This window comes from Micromesistius poutassou, assembly GCF_964030765.1.
Source record: "Micromesistius poutassou genome assembly, chromosome: 8".
NCBI lineage: Eukaryota > Metazoa > Chordata > Actinopteri > Gadiformes > Gadidae > Micromesistius > Micromesistius poutassou.
In genome coordinates, this window is record NC_140278.1 from 3,376,425 (window position 1) to 3,401,424 (window position 25,000).

The following is a 25,000-nucleotide window of genomic DNA, read 5'->3' on the forward strand; positions in this document are numbered from 1 at the left end:
CGCGATCGCCGCCGGTGTATTTGGGGCTTGAGACGGAGCAGGTGAGCATGGGGAAGGGGAACGCAACCAGGCCTACCTTGAGATCCTCGTTCTCATCCTCCAGCTTCTCCATCTCCTCCTGCAGCCTCTCGTCGGGCTGCGGGGTCTGCGGCGGCTCCTCCTCGGGGGACAGCTCGGCTCCGACGCCGGGGGGGACACCTGCTTTCATCTTGGTCCCTTTCTTCCCCAGGCTCTTGTTCAGGTGAAACTGGATCAGCTCGACTGCAGACAGCCCTCCTTCCAGAAGCCCGGTCCGCAGCCCACGGCGCTCTTGGAGCTCTTCTTCGCCTCCCCTCCTTTCGGCTGCTTGCTGCGCAGCTTGGGGGACTTGGAGGCGCAGGGCTGGTCCGACACCACGCGGTTCTGCTCTGACCGGGAGGAGGGCGACGACGCGTCGTCAGGCGCGTGGCTGCCGCGTTCCGCCGACGCCCTGCCGCCCGGCGCCGCTGGCGGATTTCCGTACCGCTCGTTGCCTGGACAGCGGCCGCGCTTTCGCGCCGCTCTGCCGCTCCCTGCCCGTGGCAGTGGACACCGGGGAATGACCTCGGCTGCTTCTTCCACTTCCTCCTTGTTTCGACGTCTTGCCGCCCTTCTGCGCCGCGCACCTTTGGACGCCGCGCCTTCCTTACCGCCGGCCGGCGATGTCGCGCGTTGCTTCTTGGGGCGTGCGCTGCTTTCCGCCTGGCGCGGCGCGTCTGCCGCGCCGCCGAGGGGGGGGTTCATCGCGTGGAGGGGGGGTGCATCATGATGTCATCATAAGGCGAGGGCTCTGTTCATCCACAGCTTCCATTTCCTCGCGTCCTTCGCCCCGTTGTCTTGTGGCTTGGCGAAAGCGAACAATGAGATGTGGCGGTAGCGAACAAATCGCGTGGCGAAGGGCGACACGGGAGTGACCTTGTTGGAGGAAAAAAAGGAATTAGCCTACTTTGTCGCTTCATGTGCCTGGAGAGGGATGGAGATGGGATGGGTATGGCTGCATAGATCAGCAGCCGACAAGGACATGTTGATCTCACACCCGATGATGGATCGATAACCCTCCAATAATCCCTCCAAACGCTGGGCTACCATCAGCAGCAGGGGCTCGATGTAGAGCCCTATACACGAGGACTAGGATTGTATACGGGTCATCCAGCCTTAATTACGTGGTTCTCCTATTAACGGATGCCCACCATTGTTGAGTCCATCTCTATTTTCTCGGAGCTTCGAGCTGACAGCGAGCGTTTATCTTGGGGAGCGAGCACAAAAGCGCTGGTTCTGGAGATGAGATTGTGCTCAGGCTACTTTTACATTCTCAAGCTGTAATATAGTATGTGAAGCGAGCCATGTCCCGGGTGCTATAAGTGCCATCTAGCTTGTCAAAGATTCATCTTCATCTCACAACTCACATCCATCATCTAACGCCTCATTACGCAGACGGGGGAGAGCGATGACCAAACGGAGTCCATAAAGTGACCCGAGCAGATCTCACGATGCATGATTTCATTTATTTCACCTTGAAACCCACTATACCTTAAAATATAGTATTTTTGAAAACACCCACTTGGTCGATACAATCTTTATTGTTAAAACCAACACAAGCCCAACACATGAGTATCTTGGATAAAACACGTAAATCAATCCGATAAATCGCCTTTAAGTGGGCCCGCAGAACCAGAGGAAACGGTGAACGAGTTTCCAGCATATGACGAGACCAGAAGTCCGAGCAACAGTAAATCAACAGCTTCTCCATCACAGGCCCAGCGATGTGATGTAGACCGCGAGATCAGTCCTTGAGCCGGAGTCTCACATCTCCACACAAAGCACGAAAACAAACACAAGAAACCCCCAAAAACGAGCGTCAAACAGCGCACAGTCTTTGTCCTACCTGCTATGGGTGTTATTCGCGCGGCCGTGGTGCTGAAGCTGGGAGGTGATGGTGAGGCAGCCGGCTGTCTCCGAGCGCCTCCCCGTCCAGCCGAGAACGAGCTGTTTCCAATGAGCACGTCGCTACGTCCATCGCGTAAGGCACGTTGATGTCTCTCTGGTGTCTGTCCTTTTGTGATGCAGCCGGCTGTTGCGGGCGGGCGCGCGCAGCACGGTCGCGCACGCGCGTACCCACCCGGTGAACCGAGTGTCTGACTCGGTTTCCGTTGATCAACGAGGCGACACGTTGTGTAAAACGGGAAGTCGCCTTCAAGTGTGTTCATTCTGCCAAAAGGCCGAGGGTCCTTCTGAGAATACAAAAGAATGGATATTGTCTTTGCTTATAAAAAAAACAACGAGTTATTTAATTCAACAATATATCAATATCGGTCTATTGCTAATTTCTTGATTTGATTTTCATTGTGGAAAATCTAATCTCGGATTTCAAATATATTTTACAGTTGAATTTGATTTCAGATTCTATTTAATTTGCAGCTTTTTCATAGCCTATTTCAATTGATAATTATCTGTACGAGATCCTCTGCTCCTGTTGCCATGGATACACCTTGTATACACATGCATACACACACACACACACACACACACACACACACACACACACACACACACACACACACACACACCACACAGCTATATGTTTCAATAAATAGTATTCATATTGTTTGTTTGTTTTCTAAAAATGCGCCCATCCCGGTCTTCCGGAGAGATGACCTCATGCTACTGCAAGCGGAGCCAAAGCTAATATTGCTTCTGCTCTGGATGATCAGTGTCCCACAGTCCCTCGACTTGTGTTCAAGGACTTTCAGCCTCGCTTGCCGCTTGGTACTCAGCCAGCTTTAGGTGGAAGCACAGGCGCAGAAATCACACAACCCCAAGGACGCGAGCCTCTTCCTCTGTGTTCCGTCACAGCCATGTGGCAAGTCTTCTTTTTTTAACGATTTTTAATCAGAAATATAATCACAGATCTTTTGGGGTGCTGATTGCTGTTTCTCACTCTCTCTCTCTCTCTCTCTCTCTCTCTCTCTCTCTCTCTCTCTCTCTCTCTCCCATTCTCTCTCTTCCTCCCTCTCGCTCTCTCACACACTCTCTCTCTCACACACACTCTCTTTCTCTCTTTCTCTCTCTCCCCTCCCTCTCTCTCTCTCACACACTCTCTCTCTCACAGACTCTCTCTCTCTCTCTCTCTCTCTCTCTCTCTCTCTCTCTCTCTTCCTACCTTCCCTCCCCCCATGTTCTTGTACACTGACAAACACAGCATCATCCTATTGACGGTCATCTGGACATTTTGATGTCCCGGCTGAATTGGACACCCCCCCCCCCCCCCCCCCCCCGCCTCCCCCTCCCCTCCCACAGTGCTGAATAGGACGTGCCTCCCTCCCCTCCGTCTCCCAGACTCCCCTGAGAGGAGAAGTGTGCGATGCCGTTTGTTGAGTGCCAGATCATCCTTTGAATCAGCCTCTTCCTGAAGTGCTAAGAATAGCCCATCTGTCCACCCGGAGGGACGGTGGACAGAAAGTGTTGTCTGAGTTTCACACCCTTATGTCTCCCATTTCAAGTCTTATCACTGGGCTGATGTGTAATGTGTAACACGCACACACACACACACACACACACACACACACACAGATAGACACGCACACACTCACAAACTCTCACACACACACACACACATGCATTCCTGCGCAAACACACACATACATGGGTCTCTCTCTCTCTTTCTTTCTCTCTCACACACACACACACACATACACACCGGTCTCTCACACAGACACACATATACACACACACACACGCACATTGTCTCGCACACATGTAAGTTTTTTTCTAATAATATATTTGGCATATTGTGCATTTTTCACACTAAGTTCCACCCCCACATAAAAAGGGAGGAACAATAGAAGCACTATAATAGATACAAGATAAACACAAGAACAAAAGCAGATGGGTCAACTGTTTCAGTCACGACGGTAATGTGTAGTTGATTATGTAGAGATCATTTAGACATACAAAAAGTGAACCACTTTTCAAACATTGTGTTGGAGGCAAAACTGTTGAGGCTTTAGTATGAGCACATTATATACAAAAGCACATTGGTAGAAAACCTGTTCTCCTATAGTGCCATGGGGTGCAATGTTTAGTATGTTGCAAACACACACACACACACACACACACACACACACACACACACACACACACACACACACACACACACACACACACACACACACACACACACATTTAAATGCTTTTATTTGGATCCACATTTACAAAGAGGGGAAAAAAGATCCAAACATTTTGGGAAGAAATACTGATAATGTGACAGGTTCATCAAGCTACAAGCCTTTACAAGGCCTACATGATCAATTAAGTTATTAAAACACCGAACACTTAAGGATAAACAAAACATCTTTGCCTCCAGATTCTCATGCTACCTATGGAGGCTGATACAGAGCAGAATTTTGCCAATCTTTTGGCTTCCCTCTTTAGTAATCCCCCCAACAGCAGTCCTAACCACATGTTTGTGAATATGGCCTAAGCTTCCAAAGATGAATGATATAAGTTGACATTGGTAACCTAGTTGGTTTATACGACTCACCAGTGGCTGGTATTTCAGTAGCTTAGTGTAGTACACACACACACACACACACACACACACACACACACACACACACACACACACACACACACACACACACACACACACACACACACACACACACACACACACACACACACACACACACACACACACACACACACACACACACACACACACACACACACACACACACACACACACACACACACACACACACACACACACACACTCACCGTCCTGCACCCTAAAAGCCTGTTAAATAGTTAATCATGTCAGTGTTCCAGCCATGTGGGTCCCAGCTGATCCCGGGAGAGGAGATTGGTGGTTGGACGGTATGGGGGGGGGGGGTGCCTCAGACAACAGCTTTTATACAGTTGCCATGGAAACCTTTGTCTAAGCCTGTCAGCGATCCGGAGGAGAGAAAGGGGGGGGGGATAGATTATTTGTGTGGAGATTTTAGGTGAGTATTTTCACTGTTGTGTATCTAACAGGAGGTTCGTTTGTTATGTTTGTGCTTTTTAAACTTAATTGTCAGGGTTAGGGTCACATCACTTCCCACTCTCACTACCCACTTTCCTTTGGCTTGTGGTGGTTTTACATTTACAACATGGGGCATTTAGCAGACGCTTTCTTTTTAGCTGACCTAAAGAATCAGGTCGATAGAAGTGGGCCGGCTTGAAGGGAGCCAATGGGATGCTCTGAGCTGACTCCATCTCCACGTGGCCCAGTAAAACAGGAAATGGGCCGCGCTGGGTAAGGTTAGCCGACCACCATCGTTAGTCCTTGACAAACCTTTCAACATCTTTTTTGCTGTCGCTACATGAATCATTGGGAAATTACGCAGAATTGCGTGATATGTCACGCCCACTCTCACACCCCCTTTCGCTGATTGGCTTGAAAAGTTAATTACTTCATACTTGTCCTATAATTACCTACCAACCAACCCATCAGATTTGTTGCAAATTTGATATCACGCACAGAGACACGCCTTGGCGAATGTAACAAACGATGATAAGGCGTCTGTTGCTAATGACGTGGATACGTGAATACATTCACTTTCAAACTAAATTGGTTTACTTTTGAGAGATTTGACCAAGCCTTCAGAACAGCGCCTGGAGCACAGACGCTGTGCGTGTCTAGTGTGACAACTATGCCACCTAGTGGCACATTTTGGAACAGCAACACAATCACACTCCAGCTATTTTTTTCACAGGCATTCAGTTTAATTAATTTTCAAGAACATTTTTAAGAAGTTAACAAAAATCACAGAAGCAACATGGCCACATGAGCATGTCGAAGCATGTTGTACTCGGAACAATCCCAATGGCTTAAATGTACCAAAAATATTATTTACAACACAAAAACAAAAAAAACGAATTCAAGCACATTCTCATAAAATATATTTGTACATAAAGAAAAACAATAAATAGCATTATTTGAATGAATGACAACAAGTAGATCTCAGCACTGTTTTGTACACGTTGTACTGCACAGGTGGAAAATATGATTGTGATATATTGGTATGTTAGTGATCGGCTGTTCATTGAAGATACGCCATCTTTTACAGCTTTTCAACCCAACGTAAACACCTTTCAGGGTGTGAATACAGGGCTGTTACATGACACGGGTTGTATCTTCACTACTATGGCAAGAAAAACTATGACTAAATATCCTCATTCTTTATATTTGATTTTTTTCTTGACGAGATAGCTTTGTCTTTTAACTTCAATGAGATGTCTGGTTGTGGGGTTGCTTGCACTAGGATTCCTCCTCTCAGCTCCTCCTCAACAGGCCCAGCCACACGGTCGGTCGATAACCACAGGATGTCAGGCAGACGAAAGCAGAACAAACACAGACCAGACAAGTAGCCCATTTCAAGCCTCTCTAGGATAAAAACCATCTTCACGGACAACGTGGGTATAAAGCACATCCTCCAAAGTCACTTTGATTCTACACAAAACGCGTCTGGGAAGATAAGAGACAGAAAGACTGCGTATAAAAATCAACCATGGGGGACGTGTTGAGGAAGATACGTTTTGAGTCCTAAACGTCCGCCGGTGGACCGGATAAATCGAGGGGATGGTTCCGTTTCTGAGCAGCGACAAGAGAGCGTCAAGATAGTTCGGAAGCAGTGTCTGCGGAGTTGCGATTTGAGTCGTACATCGGTTGACAGCCCCCGTGGTGGAGATCGCCCCTTCTCATCGCTGTCAGGGGGAAGGGAAGGATAGGACTGGACGTCTCATAGATTATAGCAGGGATTTCGGTTTTGGTAGGACTATGTAAACTCTATCTCCCTCTCTCTCTCTCTCTCTCTCTCTCTCTCATACACACACGCATGGATAGTATTGGCCTAGTCTCTCTGACCTCAATTTCTTCCTCATAAGAATATATGAATGTAAATGAACTGTACAAAATGATACGATGCAATAAGGTTATGCATGTGTGGGTTATGTTAACATACAATCTAAGAGTGAGAGAGCGAGAGAGAGAGAGATAGAGAGAATTTACTTGTGGTATGCTATGTTTTGCAGACTGATGGATCCATTGCAGGTTGCAATTTAACTTCTTTCCCTACTTTCCTAGCAAGCCAGATAAGCGAAAACACCCTGGAGGCAGTTCCAATCATCTTGGTGGACAGAGAGAAACACTGCTGCAATATGACCTGCACCACAAACTGCTTTGATTATGGAGTATTTCTGATAAAGGTCATTTTTATCATCACTGTGTTCCCCTTGTCACCTTGCAAAGTGTTACTCGGATAACCGTAAAAGACGCATCTCATATCTGAAGAAACAGCTCAAAAATGACAACCTAACCAAATCCACCCATCTATCCACCAGTAAACCCATCAATTCATCCAACCATGCATCCATCTATCCACCAGTAAACCCATTCATCCATCCTTCCATCCATCCGACCCCTTCGCCTCTACAGCCAATTAGAGTCTCTCGTTGTTTTTCCCAAACTCACAACACCGGGGAGGGCCCCAACAGGCGCAGCCTCTTCGTCGTCATCATCGTCGTCATCGTCTTCAACATCATCATCATCGTCATCATCGGCATCATCCTCACCACCATCATTCCGACCCTCTCCTCCTAATCCCTCTTGGCCCTCCCTTTCCTCTTCCTGCGGCCCGGATTCTCCTGGGGCTTGCTGTCCTCCCCTCTGCCCGCTGCCGAGGCTCCGTTTGCGGCCTTGCTGCCCAGGCCACCGTTGAAGGTCCCGTTGGGCAGAGCCTTGCCCGCCCTGGAGGCGGAGGAGGCGGCGGAGGTGGTGGAGGAGGAGGCGTCGCGGCGGGGCTGCTGCCGGCGGTACGTCTGGTAGTAGAAGTTGCCGAAGAGCACGATGAAAGTGATGGCGTAGCAGATGAGGGAGTAGTGCATCCAGTGGGGGAAGTCACAGTCCACGTAGAGAGAGAGGGCCGTGTGGCCGATGGTGACGTGGAACTGAATCTGGAGACGGGTGGGGTGGTGGGGTGGAGGGGAGGATGGGTGGGTGAGGGGGCGGAGGAGAAAGAGGCGTTCACGATGAGTTTTGGCGATGGCTATTCTGGTTTGGGTTTTTAACCCTTTGTTGTTGCAAAGATGCTGTTTGCTCACCTAGACTCTGCATACCCTCCCCCCCCCTTACCATTTGGATGATGGTCAGGTACTTCTTCCACCACAGGTACTTCTGGATCTTGGGTCCGCAGGAAGCCAGCCCATAATACAGGTACATCAGCACGTGGATGGCCGCATTCATGTGTGCACCAAAGAATGCTGCGCAAAGGAAAACATAAAAGATTTTAGGTGAACAATGGTAACTCAATACTTTAACATTTACTGAACATTTATGATCCCAACCTTTGGTCAAACAAAGAAAAGCAGGGATCTAAAATAAACAACACAGTCATAAACACAACCTTCTATGTTATAGCAGTACTTCTGCTGAGAGATGGAACAGAGCCTGGAAACCAAACACCGCAGGGCGGAGATATGCTGTTGACGCTTTTTGATTAGTTTCAGGGTTTCAGTAGCTAGGCTACATGGTGGGATTTGGAACCTTTTACAGACACTTTTTCTAGAACGTCTGTGTCCGTACTGGACGTTTTGCTTGTCTTCCTGGTTCTTTAAGATAAAAAATAAGCTCACCAAGGTACTAACTGAAATGGAATTAGGCCTCAAACACTATCAAAAGTATCAACAAGCTTCCATCCTCTCTTCAGCTCCAACTCCTAGCAGTGCCTGAACTCTCGCAGCCATACAATCTATTGCACCTGGGCAGGGTTACGTTAGCTGACATACCCACCGGACCGACGCCATTACGAAGAACCAAAAGGTGACTTACACTGTCCCCCGGCCACCCACTTGATGCCAATCCACCACAGGGTGAACATGGTGCAGTGGTGGTAGACGTGGAGGAAGCTGACCTGGTTGAACTTCTTCCTCAGGATGAAGAACACTGTGTCCAGGTACTCTACCCCCTTGGAGACGAAGTACCACCACAACGCCCCGGCCACCTGTCTCACAGGAGATATGTATATGAGACAGAGAGACCCAGAGACACAGAGAGAGAGAGAGAGAGAGAGAGAGAGAGAGAGAGAGAGAGAGAGAAAGGGAGAGAGAGAGAGAGAGAGACAGAGAGAGAGAGGGTGAGGTGGAGAAAGGGAGAGAGATGGAGACAGAGAGAGAGAGGAGGCGAAAGGGAGAGAGAGAGAGAGAGAGAAAAAGAGGTGGAGAAAGTGAGAGAGAGAGAGAGAGAATACCTAACAGACCTCACGGGTCTGGTAAAATACATTTAAGAGTGTAGATACTAGTAGGTTATATTCTTGTATGAACAGTATAAAGGTTTTACAACACTTATTCACTTCAATTTAATGCAAATACATTACATTCCCTTTTCGTCTTAACCTGAGCAGCATCCCAGTTTCTGCGTATGTATTTACAGGTACGGCGCTACGTCATGGAGAGCTAGGAAAGAGAATCTCTTGAAACCTAACCCCTTGCGTTCATCTTCTCGCCTCCCTATTCCCCAAATCTGATAACAGAATCTGTGGTGCGTGAATGGAAAGGTGTTACGTTTCTAAAACCCCCATAGCTAACAAAGCCGCAGACATATTTCAAGTGTTGATTCGTTAATATACCATTCTGGTGTATGATTACAATATTGTCTGCATTGTTAAATACTACATCCTGACTCACCCTGACTTCATTGGGGTCGTCTGAGTAGTCCACCCGTTGGCAGATGTAGCTGTAGCTCGCCGAGCGGGCCGCCATGAACAGCTGCAAAGGACCAAGAAGCGTTTCAACGGACCATGGAAAGCAACTTATGATATATGATACGGACGATGAGCTAGAAGCAGGAAGAGAGGGAACGACGGATGAGGTACGAAGGAAGGAAGGATTGACTTTAATAGGATGAACTTAAAAGCTAAAACCCACAGATGGCGATGGTCTATCGAGGTGAGATCATCCAGCGAACTGGATATCAGTGAAAACAAACAACATGGATGTGTTTTAATGCTGTGGCGTTTTTTACATTGATTCACTGCACGGCACATAATCCTAATATTTTAGTATGATATTCTGAAAATGGTGGCCGTAACATAATGAGCTGTATATTATATACAAATATATCACAGTACAAATACATAAATGTTCTACATATAAATCGCCCGGTTGTAAATGAAACCAGACATTAAGGCTGGCCCGCCCACCTCTTTGAAGATGAAGAAGTTGAGGAAGACCATGCTGAAGTTGTAGACGATGAGGGTCTTGCGGAGCTGGAAGGGCTCCCTGTTCTTCATGTACTTGGGCCCCAGCCAGAGAAACAGCAGGTAGGAGCTGCTGATGGCCAGCGTGGGCAGAGGGTTGTCCATCAGGGGCCACTTCTGCACCCGCTTGTCTGCAGGGGCCACAACCACCAACAACAACAACGCTTTGAAACAGACGAGTCGATTGGACAAGAGTTTCAGGGTTTCAATTGAATGCTTTTTCATTTATTGTTCTATTTTTTTTTAATTATTAAAGGGTTAAAAAAAACATTTGAAACGGCATGGACTCACTTCAGTTTCAAGTAAAATTGTGCTGAATAAAATATATTTTTTAAAGATGATCTCTTTCATCGTGCTTTAAATCTAAAGTGTGTTTTGCTCTGATCTTCAAGTCTTTGTGCTGATTCTGTTTTGCCCTGTTCTGTGGGGGACACCAGCTTGTGCAGTTCCTGGAGGGACGCTGCGTTATGGGGGCTCACTGGGACATCTGTGGTAGGAGGGGCCTGTGCCATTTATTGGGCCATAGACACGATCCCCCCACCCCGTAGTATTACCCCCGACCCCCCAACTCCCCCCCCCTCCCACACACACACACACACAGACAGACCGCCACCGTCAGAGTGATCATAAAAGAGGGTTTAACAGCGAGGTCACATCCTGTACAACCACAAATATATCCGTATTTTCACATGTACTATCACCATGGGCAGAAACATGCAGCAGTAATCAATTAAAATTTATATTAATAACCATATGATAATGAACAATAAAGTGTGGCATTTTACACCCCTAGGATATTCTAGCAAAAAGACATAATTCATTAGTACAGTTTGGTAACATTTACTTTTAGGGCAATTAGCAGACACTTTTATCCAAAGCGACTTACAATAAGTACATTTGTCAGAAGAGAGAGAAAAAACAATATATTGCTGTCGGTACAGTAAGGATGTTCATAGAACCCATTCCCAGTATACAACAAAGCTAGGTAGGATAAGATGCTACACAATCCACAGTACTATTTTTAAGTGCAAGGGATAACGTAATAAAATATGTAATATCAATAGCAAATATGGTAATAATAACCTTCTGCGTTGTCATTAATTTTTTAAGTCTCCCACACAAACCAAAAAAACAAAGCATCACCTGCAATTGTGAGACTCCATTTGTAGAACTCCACCGTGTCGTTGAAGAGATGAGTAAGGATCTCCATGACTGTGGCCGGTGTCCTGAGGAAATAAGAGCGAGAGAGATACAGACATGGGACATGAGAGAGAGAGAGTAAATAACTGAGATCTGTACAATTATTTCAGTCCAGCCTACCGTCAGACAAACGCATAGGCTTTTTTAGAATGAGGTCAATGTTGGCATAGGGCCTAATCCTTTTCGGTGAAAGTTCAAATCGAAAATATGAATCCGAATGCAAGATGAGTTAAACGTCGAGTCCTGTTCTCGTCAGTAGGCCTTTGCACTACTGACGTCTGGACTGACTGGAGACACACAGCAGACTGAAGACAGGAGGACGGTTCATGTGCCAGACTTAAGCCCCCCCAGGGTGCGGGACATGATGGATATAGTCTATAAGCCATGCAGGAGCCGGCATCATGTCGCACAAAGAGGAGGAGGAGGAGGAGGAGGCGGAGGAGGAGGCGGAGGAGGAGGCACCACCACCGCTACCGCCGCGCAGATGTCAGCAGAATTTTACGCTTGAGCACGACCACATCCACCCGTGTGGAAGTAGGCCGACCATGGGCTTCTCGTGTTTGGGCTTGAATTAAATTTTTTTTTAAAAATGAACTGGGTAGGACGTGCTGATCCCGGTAGGACGTGTAACCAGCCTTGGTTTGGTTTGATGTTCCTAAAGAAAACGAGGCTCCATCTCCCCCACCTCCAGCGGCGCTGCAGCATGTAGCCCACCCGATATAACCCACCGCATAGTCCGGCCTCCCATCCATCATCTGCTCGGTGTTTGGTTTGGCCATAAGACATATGCGGTCGAAATGGATATAACAACGTGCGACGGGCATTCATATGCGAAAAAAACGCGAATCGGTGAAATTTGCATTCTACTGCCTGCATTATGGCCTCCGACTGGATTATTGACACCTTCCCATCATCGATACTAGCAGCTTTTATACAGTCTACCACGCTGCGTCTTCCAATATTGCACATGCAAAAACTCAAAATATGAATATTATACCACACAATGAATTTCTCTTGCTACACCCCAGCTCCTAAATGACCGAACCATGCCCAAAAATGATTCTCATTCATTTGAATGAGAGTGGGGATGCTCGCTGCCTTACCGTGTCGCTGGATAAAGCTCCTTTAATAAGGACGATCAGCAGCCCACAAGGTCATGCGGTCTCTGCTCCGTCCCCGCCCGGCAGTCGGCGGCTCTTTACACGGTCAAGGTGGCTCGTTTCCTCGGCTGGACCGACACGAAGGAGCCGTTTGGATGAACGGCTGTAGTATTAATTCCCGATCAGCGTAGCAGACCCGTTCCCTCTGCTGGTCGAATGGCTGGGCAGAGATACGGAGAGTGAGCTGAGAGAGGGTCCTGAGTTAAAGCGTTATCCCGGTTTTACCGCTATGTAATTTCCGGTGTCTTATTGCCAATGAGCTATGCACGCCGGGTAACAATCCCCGGGGCGAGACAAGAAGACGACAACAAGAAGAAAAACAACAACAACGAAAAGCGAGATGCATATGCAGTTGTCTGAATATATAGGTCAGAAACAGATCTGAAACCTGTAACGGAAACGAATATCACTCTACAGGAAATCCCTCCCTTTCCCCGCTGCTAAACCCCCCACGAATAAACGATATAAGTCCCGCCCTCCCTTTAGCCCGTAACGCTTATTCGCAGCCCCCCGCTCCGTGCGTTCCGCCGTGAGAGGAGAGCGCCCTGGAGCCGAGGTACCACCTGACGTGGAACCGATGGGAAAGATGCACGGAGCATGCGCACACTGAGGCATCGGACGCAGCAGCCGCAACTCCGGATGCCCTGCTCTCTTCCCCGGCTGTCACCTCTCTCTGTGGGTTATTGTCGCGACCCACACGTTACATTCCTTTATTGTTCGGGTCTCCTTTGTGGGGTGTCGGTGTAGGGGCACTAGCCGGGGCTGTGGGTGTCGTTTGGAGCTCACTTTGTGCAGTGTAAGGGGGTCCAGGCGGAATCAGATCGGCTCTCTGCTGGGTGGTGGTGCTGGTGCTGGTGGTGGAGGTCCCTTCAGTCGTAGGACCGGCGGAGGTCTGTGTTGAACTACGGACGTTTTCTCGGTTGTGTAGCCGGTGGTGAGTCGAGGTTTTGGATGGAGAAGGTTGTTTCGGAGGTATACTCGACACGGCGGTGAGGTTGAAGATGAAGATTTGGAGCACGGAGCATGTTTTCAGGTGGGTCTCCATCCGAGTCACGATGCCATCTTGCTCGGATACTGCGGCGATGGGACATTTGTCATCATTCGTTTAGGGTTTAACTAACATGAGTACGCTCTTTATACGAGTGTATACTTTAGTTTAGGTGGTACGAGTTCAATAACACACATTCATGTCTGTATTACAGTTTGATTTACATACCGAAGTCAATCAATGTTAAAAATGGATTGTAAAATAAGATGTTATGCCATAGTTTGACTCTCCGGTATGAGCTTGCAACGCTTGCCATGTAACCAGCAACACTGGTTGTGTCATCTTTATCTGATCTTAATGCCCTTGGCGGACCTGTTAATTGATCTGTGTGTAAGCATGTAATACACTCAAACTGTAGCCTTAAGTCCTATAGGCCAGGCTCACCTTGAAATTAATACTAACATATCTTCATATTTACTTATACATTTTACTTATACTTATACTTTACATTTACATTGAGGGCAGAAGCTTTTATCCAAAGCGACTTACAATAAGTACATTTGTCAGAAGAAAGAGAAACAATATATCGCTGTCAGTACAGTATAATAATACTATAATAATACATAATACATAATTATAGTATTAGTATTATAATACATCTAATAGTATCTAGTAGTATCTACTTCATCTGATCATAATCGTTTATGTAGTATCTGTGTACAAAATAATACCTAGGCCTAATTCATGTTAATAATGATATATTAATACATGATTACGATATGATGTCATTGGTTCGATCGTCGTCGTGGATGTCACACCGATGTGAACGTGTCACGTTCACACGACGGATCACATCGTACCGACGAATGACATCATATCGTGACCGTACATCACAATGCATTGACATACGATTGCGATCATGACGTGACTTCATGTATCAATACCGTGTGATCCATTGTGTCTGTCCTGGTCCGGGCCTGCTCCACAGCTATCCATGGGAGACGGTGATCAAGGCGGCCATGAGGAAGTACCCCAACCCCATGAACCCCAGCGTGGTAGGGGTGGACGTGCTGGAGCGCGGCCTGGACACGGAGGGCCGGCTCCACAGCCACCGGCTGCTCAGCACCGAGTGGGGTCTGCCCGGCATCGTCCGAGCGGTCAGTCCACAACAGGGGCGAGGTCCACCTGACCTCGGCCACCGAGGTCAGGTGGACCAGCCCACATTTAACGTGAGCTGCCCCGAGACGCGTGTAAGCCGGGCCTATGCGTTATACATCATTATTCACTAAAAGCACTAAAAGCCACCGGGAGAATTCTGACCGGCCCAGCCCAGCCCACCACCGGCCCACCACCAGCCCAGTGGCGTAGCGATCGCAATTGTTGATGAGGGGGGTCGCGGACGAGCGCTGAAGTAGAATAATGATGTATAACGCATAGGCCCGGCTTACACACGTCTCTCGGCAGCTCACGTTAAATGTGGGCTGGTCCACCTGACCTCGGTGGCCGACCGGCCGACCGGGAAAACTCCCGATCGTCCCGACGGCCACTCCGCCCCTGGGGTCAGATGTCTCGCTCAGGGACACCTCGACACTAAGCTAGGAGGAGCCGGAGATTGAACTAGCAACCTTCCGGTTACCAGCAACCCGCTCCACCTCCTGAGCCACATGCCGCCACTATCTCTATATTCATTTCCAAGGGCATTTTTTCGACACAGCCGCAGACAAACTTCCCAGCCTTCAATTCTGAATGCTATCCAAATCCTTGTATATGGATGTAGATTTGTCCAGCAAAGGTGAGTCAAGGTTTTCTTCCCTGATTCCTGTAGATCTTGGGGAACACACAGACGAGGACCTACATACAAGAGCACTCCATAGTGGACCCCGATGAGAAGAAGATGGAGCTGTGTTCCACCAATGTGGGTAAAACACACTTCAAGCATGAAGAGTTTGTCTACAGAAAGGAACGCCCTTGAGTTGAGATGAGTGCACTTGCTTGGCGATATGACCAATCAAAAAGCATGAACTGTGTCTTCCTGAATTGCAGATCACTTTGACCAACCTGGTGTCGGTGGACGAGAGGCTGGTTTACCGACCGCATCCAGACAACCCTGAGGTGTAAGTACACAAACAAATGAACTTCCTGTTTTGGTTAGAATGGCCTCTTTGTTCAGATGTTCATCTGGTAAAAACGTCCGGTGTGTTAAATTTAATAGCATCAAGTGGAGAGAGGAAATAACATTCATGAACAACCTCTTATTATTGCTATCTGTTTTATATATATATATATATGGATCATTCATCTTAATAGCAGTCAGCGCTACAAGCTATATAGGTTGCTTTCATTATCAGCTTTTATCCATAAACTGCCATTTGCTACCAAATGTTACACTTGGATTAAAAAGTGAAACTCTATTATAATTGAATCCTCTAAATACATACAAAGGATGGCGCATACGTAAGCTCCTCTTCATAGGCTATATGAGAAGCGTACGAGAGAGGAGTAAGCTTCTCGGACACTTGTAGTGCGTGACACCACGGGCTGTGGTGATGTGAGGAACTCCTCAGTTCTAAACACGGCACCTTGTAGCCTTGCCTTGTATTGCGTGCAACAGACAGTTGGTGGTGATGGACTTGTATCCCCTCCATGCAGCACCATCCTGACCCAGGAGGCCATCATCACAGTGAAGGGCGTCAGTCTGAGCAGCTACCTGGAAGGAATGATGGCAAGGAGAATGTCCGCCAACGCAAGGAAGGTGAAATAAAAACACATGCAGACACACGTACACACACACACGCACACACATACATATATACACACACACACACACATAAATGGTGTGCTCTGTACATGTACATGTACCGTTTCACTTTTATTTTCTTCGATCTTGAAATCTATGCTGGCTGAAATACATGTCAAAATCGAACATAACATTCCCAGCATGCATCAGTCATTTCTAAGCATGAGACCTTTGTTGAGACTTTTAACTGACGGATTTGTTTATCTTGATCTCAAGCTAATGGTGTGTTCCAGATGCCTCAGACACCAGCCTTCTGAGTAGCACTTGTGATGTCATTTCCCGCCTCGTAGCACTATCAGCGTTCCCATTCGTCTATGTGTTTGTGTCATGTCATTGGCTAGTCGTTGTTATTGTTAGCTAAATTAGCCTCTTTAGCAAACCAGCTCGAAAACAAACAACACAACTTTACATTGTATTGCACACACAGCAAGATTGGCAATGCATAAATTGGTGACTGGAATAAAGTAGCAATGTAATCAAGTGTGTCAGAGCATTTAAAATCAACATTGAAATGACCAACGTGGTACAAATACAAAGAAAATAAATATCTTTAACGGCGCATCATTTTTATTGAGAGCGTCATCACTGAACTCGGTCCACTCTCAGAATTCCGGGAGGAACCGACTAAAAGGGGGCGTGCCTCCGAGAAATGCCGCAAGAAAGCTGGGAGATTTCCCTACTTGCAGCTCGGAAGGCTGGTGTCCGAGGCATCTGGAACACACCATTAGTCTCTGATTTACACGTTTTTTTTTTTCCTGGGGGTTTTCACTTGTTTTACTTTACCTTAATAAACTCTCTACTGGAATACATTTTCCTACACTCTGGCATGGGCTTTGACTGCTGTCTTCTATCCCCCTCCCTTCCTCTCGTGTGACCGCTAGGGCTGGGATGCCATTGAGTGGATCATTCAGAACTCAGAGCGAGAGAACATACCGCTGTGTGACGTAGGCTAACTCTGTAGGTAACCTCGCTCTGCACTGCTCCTACGTTTCCACTCAATTACAACTGGCTTCTTCTTCCAAATCAAAAGTTGGTGTGTGTGTGTGTGTGTGTGTGTGTGTGTGTATGCGTGCGTGTGTGTGTGTGTATGTGTGTGTGTGAGTGGGTGTGTGTGTGTGATTCGGCCTAAATGTGTTTTTCCTTTGTGTGTGTTTTCAGCCTTATCGACTTAATCTTAACACTGATGTATTTATTTTTCCTACGCAGAACTGAAACTCTCTGTACTTCTTCGACTACATCCAGTGGCTTCTACTCAAGACAGACGGCGGGGGACATCAGCCTGCCACTGTCCTTTTGCAACTCGGTTCATGTGCATTTTCTGGGGCGGAGGAGTGTGTGTCGGTGTAGATCTCTTCCATCCACACACTCTTCTCTCTCCTACCTCTGTCGTGACTTCACCCAGGCTACATAGAACTAATCTACATAGATCTGCAAAGCAACCTCAACAACACACCTTCGATTGTCTCTTGTCGCGTAAGAAGTTTGGACTGGTCAACAGCCTAACTAAGTCATGGGAGATCTCCCATCATGTTACGATCATTTCTTTTTCTTTTTTTTTTTATAATTCCCGCATATTAGCCACACAATGAGCTAATGACGTCTGCTTCAGGATTACCCAGAATGCCATTCACCATTACTTTGTGTCAATCGGTCGGTGTAATGTATTCGCCGGAGAGAACGCCATCAACAATGAGAAGGGAAGCCGAGAAATGTCTTCATTTTTTGCCGAAGACCAGTATAACCACAGGGGTTACGGCCACAAGCCTCAGTGGGTGCATGCGTGGCAGAGAATATGAAGAGGAGGAGTCTCAGCCATTTTTACGTATCATTCATTTTGAATCGATCACTATGTTCTGTAATGACACATCACACAAGAAACTTCCCAAATTGGGACGGTGAAAAGATATCGGTGCTCATGATGTACATTTCAGAGAATGCACATATAATGTACTTAGATGCATGGTAATAAATAGAGACAATTATTAAATTATAACACATGTTATGTTCTTCTTGTTACTCCTATGATGCAGCCATTAGACTAGGAGGGTGAGTTTGTATAATGCTAAGTCCTCTGATAGATAGATATATAGATAGATAGATAGATAGATAGATAGATAGATAGATGCATTGAAAATACTGGAATGACTAGGGAACGAAGCCAATGTGTTGCCTTTTTTATCTGAACTAAAAGGGATTATTGCCTTTGGGAGCATTGAGATTGAACATATGTTTAATTGAAAGCCTGTGTCTTGTAACTCTTTTGTTAATCATAATTCTGCCAGCCTAAATGCTTCCACATTAATCCACAGATGGCAAGGGTTAATACACACAGCAATGAGTGATGAGTGAGCAAAATTCATTTAATAAGATCTTTGTTTTTATTATTTAAGAACTACGCTACCTGGTAATTCTTGTTTGTAAATTACATCATTGTCATTTAATTTAACTTAAATACCCAGACTTCAATAAACAAGGTTTAACACGTTAACAATGAGAATGAATTTCTAATCATTTATACATAAGTTGTGGAGATTTTCCTTCAGAAATATCTCTAAAAGATAAATGTCGTTTGTTTAGTAGTTTGTTTGTTACCCATGCGCTTATGGAAAGGAAAGTTCTGAGTAGTGTCCACCATCTGCTGAGACATATCTTAGGCCCTGTCCCAATTCTCCCCCTTCCCCTAGATTTGAGCCCTAACCCTAGAGCATTTGCGCATTCTCGCAAAGGGGTAGGGTGTCCCAATACTCTTCTTCTCTCTCTCTAAAAGCCAGGCATCTTGTAGTTCATCTTTTGTCCAGCAGAAAGCACACGTTTGCTAAGAATAGAATAGGCAGCACTATTAAAGCACCTTGGCTGAACACAGCTTTTGGTGTGTTCAAATGCATGGGTCTTTTTTTTAATCATTTTTATTTATATATTTTTTCTGAAGCTAACAGTTTAATAATGTAAGGATGGTGAAATGTCAGAATCTAAGATTATAAAAATATGTACATTGTTTTGATGACAGACATACTGCTGTTCAGTCATTATTGTACCAGTGGCCCACCCCCAGCATATTATCTAAAAAGTCAGAAAAGGGGATTGTATATTTTATAATTTATTGACTTCAACAGACAATGAAACATAAAATGCATTGCACAGCAGATCTCTTCACTGTTTCAACAGTGGCAGCCGATCTGGCTAACAAAAATTGCACAATTACAATAAGTATTTATTGTGAACTTTGTACTCAAGTAAGTATGCAACTTACTCACTTTCTAGAAGCCAAAAAGATGTAATTTGGGTTAACCAAAAGGGTTAGTGTATTTATATACAAATGACATTTAAATAAAATGGAAGGTTAAACTCATTTTAGTTTTAGATTTAAATGACTTCACAGTCAGTGAACTCAAAAGGGAATCAGATTCAAAACATGTAACTAAGAGCACACATCAAGGCCTCAGACACTCCACGTCTGGGCTCACATCTGGTATAAACAATTGATTCAACTTATCTTTGAACTTATAGCATCACACTCTAGCCATGAAAGAACACATACAAACCAATACAAAACAACTGCGTTTTCCCATAGTATTCCTGTATAAAAGTGAAAAAGAAAGCAAAAATAGGAAATCACAAGATCGTACCAAAGAGTCACAGCATTCAATCTAATTACGAATTCCCAGTTTCCTTTCTGTAACATTCGCCACTTGTAGAAATAGCAGAAATATGTGTCCTCCTTATCGTGTACAACACATTGCAGATTTTTTTGTTTGTTGTAAAAAAAAAATCTAATCAAAAGAAAACCTCTCAAACACCGCCAATGCCACCAGTTTACTTTTCAAGAAACTTCATCTCAGAAAGTGCAAAGTGCCCAAATCTCAAAAGGTAAACTGTACTTCTCAATCTATTGCATGCAGCAGCTCCGACCCGTTGCGCCCTTCCGTCGGTCACGTTCATTTGCGTTCCAACTGTAATCTCCCCAGCACCTCTCGACAAGAAAGACAAGCAGTGCCCGGCGGCCCGACCCAGCCCTCCCAACATCTACACACCTGGAAGGTTGTGTTGTACTGTTAAAAAAGAAAAAAGGTAAATAAAACACTTTCTATGTACAGTATGTACAGGGGGGCCGAGGGGCCCTCAGAAGTTGAAGAGGTCGATGAAGTCCTGGGGCGACAGGGAGGTGGTGCAGCTCTCTGGGTTGTTTGCGGTGCACGGGTGCTTCGTGTCCTATGGGAGGAGAGGCCGCGGTGAATCGCTGGTTCACGTTCAACAAATAAAACACCAGCAAGAAATATAATCTTTCATTTTCACTTTGTTTGAACCGGTTTAGGGGCGTTATGTTATGGGAGCCAAAAGGAACTTGTTTTTTTTTTATTTTGCAACCCCAGATCCCGACACGTTTCATGGTTATATTTTTTAGAATGTTACCTAGGTTGTTACCGTGTTCGGTACAAAGTTTCCCAGACAACAAAGATGTCCCTGAACAAAATTGACTATGCAAAATGGAGGACTGCATGTCATGCACGCCGTGCTAGTTTGCATCAGACAGATTGACACGCCCGGGGGGGGGGTGGTGTGTGTGTGTGTGTGTGTGTGTGTGTGTGTGTGTGTGTGTGTGTGTGTGTGTGTGTGTGTGTGTGTGTGTGTGTGTGTGTGTGTGTGTGTGTGTGTGTGTGTGTGTGTGTGTGTGTGTACCTTCCAGAAGAGGATGTGGCAGTGTGTGCAGAAGTGCAGCGTCTCGCAGTACTCCTCCAGACGAGGGTAGCAGCGGATCAGCTTGAAGTACATCTTCTGCCACTCCAGCTGGCCCTTCTCCGACACGATCAGGCGCTTGCGGATCTACAGACACAGAGAAAACAATAAGAACTGTTGACTTTGAAGAACTCAACAACAACAATAACAACAACAACACAGGATGGACAGGGTGAATGCACAAAGGAGGAAATGCATGACACGTGTGTGTGTGTGTGTGTGTGTGTGTGTGTGTGTGTGTGTGTGTGTGTGTGTGTGTGTGTGTGTGTGTGTGTGTGTGTGTGTGTGTGTGTGTGTGTGTGTGTGTGTGTGTGTGTGTGTGTGTGTGTGCGTACCTGTCTGTCGCTGAAGTGGTGCTGGCAGAGCCCCTTCCAGAGCAGCCGGTCCTCCGACAGGACCCCCAGGTCGGGGGTCACCTGGCCCAGGCTGACCAGGTCCCGGCCGTCCGACAGGCGCTGCATGATGTTGAGCTGCAGGCTGGCGGGCAGGTCTCTCAGGGTCAGGCCCTCGCACGGCGGCTGGAGGGGAGGAGGGACGGGGAAAGGTTCAAAATAGGGATTCCTCAGGTTCGGAACGTCAGGATTCATTTAGAATTCAGGATTCCTTATCTCATACATTTATTCACATGCAACAGTGTTGTGAGTGAATAAAATGAATCCATTTGCTTTTATTAAAAAGTGAGTGAATAAATACAAATTTGACAATCTGAAAGGTGTGTCAAATTTAGGTCTAAACCAGGCTCGTTTTTTGCATCTACAAAGTTGCTCTTCCAAAAGTTCTACAATATATTTAATTTTGGCAAAACCGTGATTTCCCAGACAAAAAGATGAATCAATTATCTTGGTGGGGGGGGGGGGGGGGTCTCCTGACATTATTGATACCATTAAGATATTATGAGGACCTATTATTAATACTATGACGACATGAAGAGGACCTATGACTCAGCCCTACCCTGTTGATCTGGATGTTGTCCAGCTGCTGGTGCCACTGCATGATGTTCTCCATGCGGTGCACCCAGGTGCTGATGTTCCCCACCAGCACCGACTTGCCCATGTCCTGCACCAGGCTGCACAGGGAGCGGTACAGGGTCTGCAGCAGCTCCTTGATGGGCCGCACGTTCTGCTGGTCCGACAGCACTGTGGGGAACCAGGGGGGGGAGGGAACCGTGAGCAGGGGGGACCCAAACCACGCCAGATGGGAGATCGTGGGGAACCGACGAATACATTAAACCAACCAATATACACAAAGTAATGGTGAATGGCATTCTGGGACATGACACATTCTTTAAGCAGGAGTTATTGGCTCATTGTGTGGCTAATAGGCGGAAAATATATTTTAAAAAAAATCCACCATGCCTAGTCAGGCTGTGACCAAACTTCTTACATTACAAAAGACCATTTTTTCAACTATTTTCTAATCCAAGGGAACTGCTTCATACGCGCGTTGTGGGTCAAATAAATATTGCGGTCTGCAATATCAACTCTGATTTCTTTGGGAGGAATAGTACATAGATGCAGAAAAGTTGGACCATTGTTGCAGATGTTCATATGATATTTCCCACTCACAAGACCCTATTATTTAAATGCAGGGTTTTTTTCCGTCACGCATAATCCATGGAAAGAACAAACAGTTATGAATATCTTAAAAGCATGTTATTGAAACGAGATACTCAGAGTCCCCAAGGACTCAAAACACAAACACACACACTCCATAATATTATTAGAACCACAGTTGAAATATTTGGACAAAGGCTTTCAGGACGCTACCTAAACAACCTGAATCACTGTTCAGCACGAGCACACAGTGTGTTTACACTCAGAGTACTAGCTGGGCTCTGGAGCATGTCTGTTCCGTTACTACGGGACAAAGAAATACTAACGTCCCCCTTTAGATGGGGTCAGGGTTTGTTATGTTGCATGTTCCAACCTCGGGTTTCAGATGTCTAGTATGTCTAGCATGTTTGTGTGTGGGTGTGTGTATGTAGTTTGGAGCTATGGAACTATTCGTGTTACTGTGTGTTGTCGTAGTTGTCGTGCCTTAGTTGTAATTCAGTAATGGAGTTTCACTAACAGGGGGAGGTATGGGTGTTAGAACAAATAGGAGCATGTGAGAAAGAGAATATTAAGAAAACCAGCAAAAACATGAATACTTCCGAGAAGTAGAGAGTCCACATTTTCAAAACGCCTCACCTTTCTGGACCACTCTCTCCAGAATGTTCATGTAGTTTTTCTGGGCCACGCCGCTGAGCGAGGGGAGCTTGGACTTGGCAATGAGCTCCAGGAGCTAGAGAGAGACAGAGACCGAGAGGGAGAGAGACACAGACCGAGAGGGAGGGAGAGAGACAGAGGGAGAGAGGGAGAGAGACACAGAGACCGAGAGGGAGGGAGAGAGACAGAGGGAGAGAGGGAGAGAGACACAGAGACCGAGAGGGAGGGAGAGAGGGAGAGACAGACAGACAGAGGGAGCGAGACACAGAGACCGAGAGGGAGGGAGAGAGAGGGGGAGACAGACAGACAGAGGGAGAGAGACGGTCAATCTGGTGTACCGGTGGTACCAGTCGTTTGACCTTCCAGGGCCCGGCTATCGTGAAGCCCTCCCTGCAGCCTGGGTGAGCAACCAATGATTAGGCCTCAAGTTAATACTTTATCCACTCCCTCTATAACAGTCCATAACAGCACACACACACACACACACACACACACTACACTCACTCCCCAGGCACAACGCTTCACCCTTGTCAGTTACAGAAACACAAAGGTCGCCCCCCCCCTTTACGCAACACCAGTTTGACCTCAGCCAGGCTGGGGCTCGTGCTCCTTTGTGGGACGTCCTGAACCTGATCTTTGTAAACCAAGCCAGGACAAGAACACCGAGAGCCAGGGGAGAGCGAGCGAGCGAGAGAGAGAGAGAGAGGTCTGGCTCTACTGTTACTAATCCCCCCCCCCCCCCCCCACCACCACCCTACCTAACCTGTCCTCTGTGACGGAGATAATATATAGTATATCATTTTTTAAAGCTGAATTGCTGCCCACAGTAAACCATTCTAATGTATTTATATTGTGGGACGTTGGGGTTCGTCATAAAAAACATGGCAGCGTCTTAAAGAATTGTTGGGTGGATTCAGGGGGTTTGGTTGGATTGAGTGGTCAACCGTGTTAGGAGAAAAAGAGAGAGGAATGTATTTTTTGTAACCCTGCTCCCGATTTAATGGTTTTCCGGAGGGGGGGGGGGGGGAATAAAACCAGAAGGTCATGATGAAGCACATCCTCGCTGAGAAATGATGAGACTGATAAACCGTCTCCTGGTATTCACACATTAGTTGGCTAGGACCTCTTCTTCAGACAGAGGGAGAGAGACACACACACACACAGAGAGACAGAGACCGAGAGAGAGCGAGAGCGAGAGAGAGCGAGAGACAGAGAGATAAACAACACAGGGAAGTATGAGACTAAATGAGAGAGTAAGGAGAGAGGCAGAGAAAATAAACAACGAGAGCAGGAGGCAAGTCAGGGGCGGGATCCCAAGTCATCTGATTCCCAGGTCTGGTTTCAAAAAACACCCCCTTCCTTCCCTCTCCCAGCACCACCATCAAGATCATCATAATACGCACGCACACACACACACACACACACACGCGCACACACGCACACGTGCGCACACGCACACACAGCAGCGGAAGTTCCATTCACCTCACTTCAACAGCTGCTGGCACTTAAGACTCACCCCTCCACCATTCAAAACAGCCCCACAACAAGGTAGGGCCTCCAACCAAAAAACCCCTTCCCACGTCAGTGACCTTACCCTGACA

The 25,000-nt window shown here is 46.6% G+C and overlaps 4 protein-coding genes across 4 annotated transcripts in view; 1 reads left to right on the top strand and 3 right to left on the bottom strand.

The window, feature by feature from the left end:
- mtcl3a (MTCL family member 3a) overlaps positions 1 to 208 on the bottom strand; it is a gene marked incomplete at both ends in the record, with an annotated part of 4,260 nt that extends 4,052 nt beyond the window's left edge. Inside the window, one exon of the mRNA XM_084471865.1 lies at positions 77 to 208. Coding sequence (XP_084327991.1) covers positions 77 to 208 — 132 coding nt within the window. The remainder of the gene's footprint in view (positions 1 to 76) is intronic.
- Positions 209 to 7,656: 7,448 nt separating this feature from the next.
- On the bottom strand, positions 7,657 to 11,523 carry elovl4a (ELOVL fatty acid elongase 4a; the record flags this gene model as incomplete). The annotated part of the gene is made up of 6 exons (XM_084471287.1): positions 7,657 to 8,013; positions 8,192 to 8,319; positions 8,888 to 9,059; positions 9,742 to 9,822; positions 10,257 to 10,444; positions 11,457 to 11,523. The coding sequence occupies 6 exons, from the start codon at positions 11,521 to 11,523 to the stop codon at positions 7,657 to 7,659; spliced, it is 993 nt and encodes a 330-aa protein (XP_084327413.1).
- A 2,151-nt stretch (positions 11,524 to 13,674) lies between these two features.
- On the top strand, positions 13,675 to 19,148 carry prelid3a (PRELI domain containing 3A; the record flags this gene model as incomplete). The annotated part of the gene is made up of 7 exons (XM_084471866.1): positions 13,675 to 13,706; positions 14,650 to 14,818; positions 15,487 to 15,576; positions 15,705 to 15,775; positions 16,311 to 16,413; positions 17,340 to 17,402; positions 19,143 to 19,148. The coding sequence occupies 7 exons, from the start codon at positions 13,675 to 13,677 to the stop codon at positions 19,146 to 19,148; spliced, it is 534 nt and encodes a 177-aa protein (XP_084327992.1).
- Positions 19,149 to 19,649: 501 nt separating this feature from the next.
- The window catches only part of fbxo32 (F-box protein 32), a 7,372-nt gene continuing 2,021 nt past the window's right edge, over positions 19,650 to 25,000 (bottom strand). The window contains exons 5-9 of the mRNA XM_084471315.1: positions 23,382 to 23,475; positions 22,144 to 22,328; positions 21,528 to 21,710; positions 21,136 to 21,279; positions 19,650 to 20,667 (exon numbers count right to left, since the gene is read on the bottom strand). Of these exons, the coding sequence (XP_084327441.1) occupies positions 20,578 to 20,667; positions 21,136 to 21,279; positions 21,528 to 21,710; positions 22,144 to 22,328; positions 23,382 to 23,475 (696 nt within the window). The 3' untranslated portion in view covers positions 19,650 to 20,577. The remainder of the gene's footprint in view (positions 20,668 to 21,135; positions 21,280 to 21,527; positions 21,711 to 22,143; positions 22,329 to 23,381; positions 23,476 to 25,000) is intronic.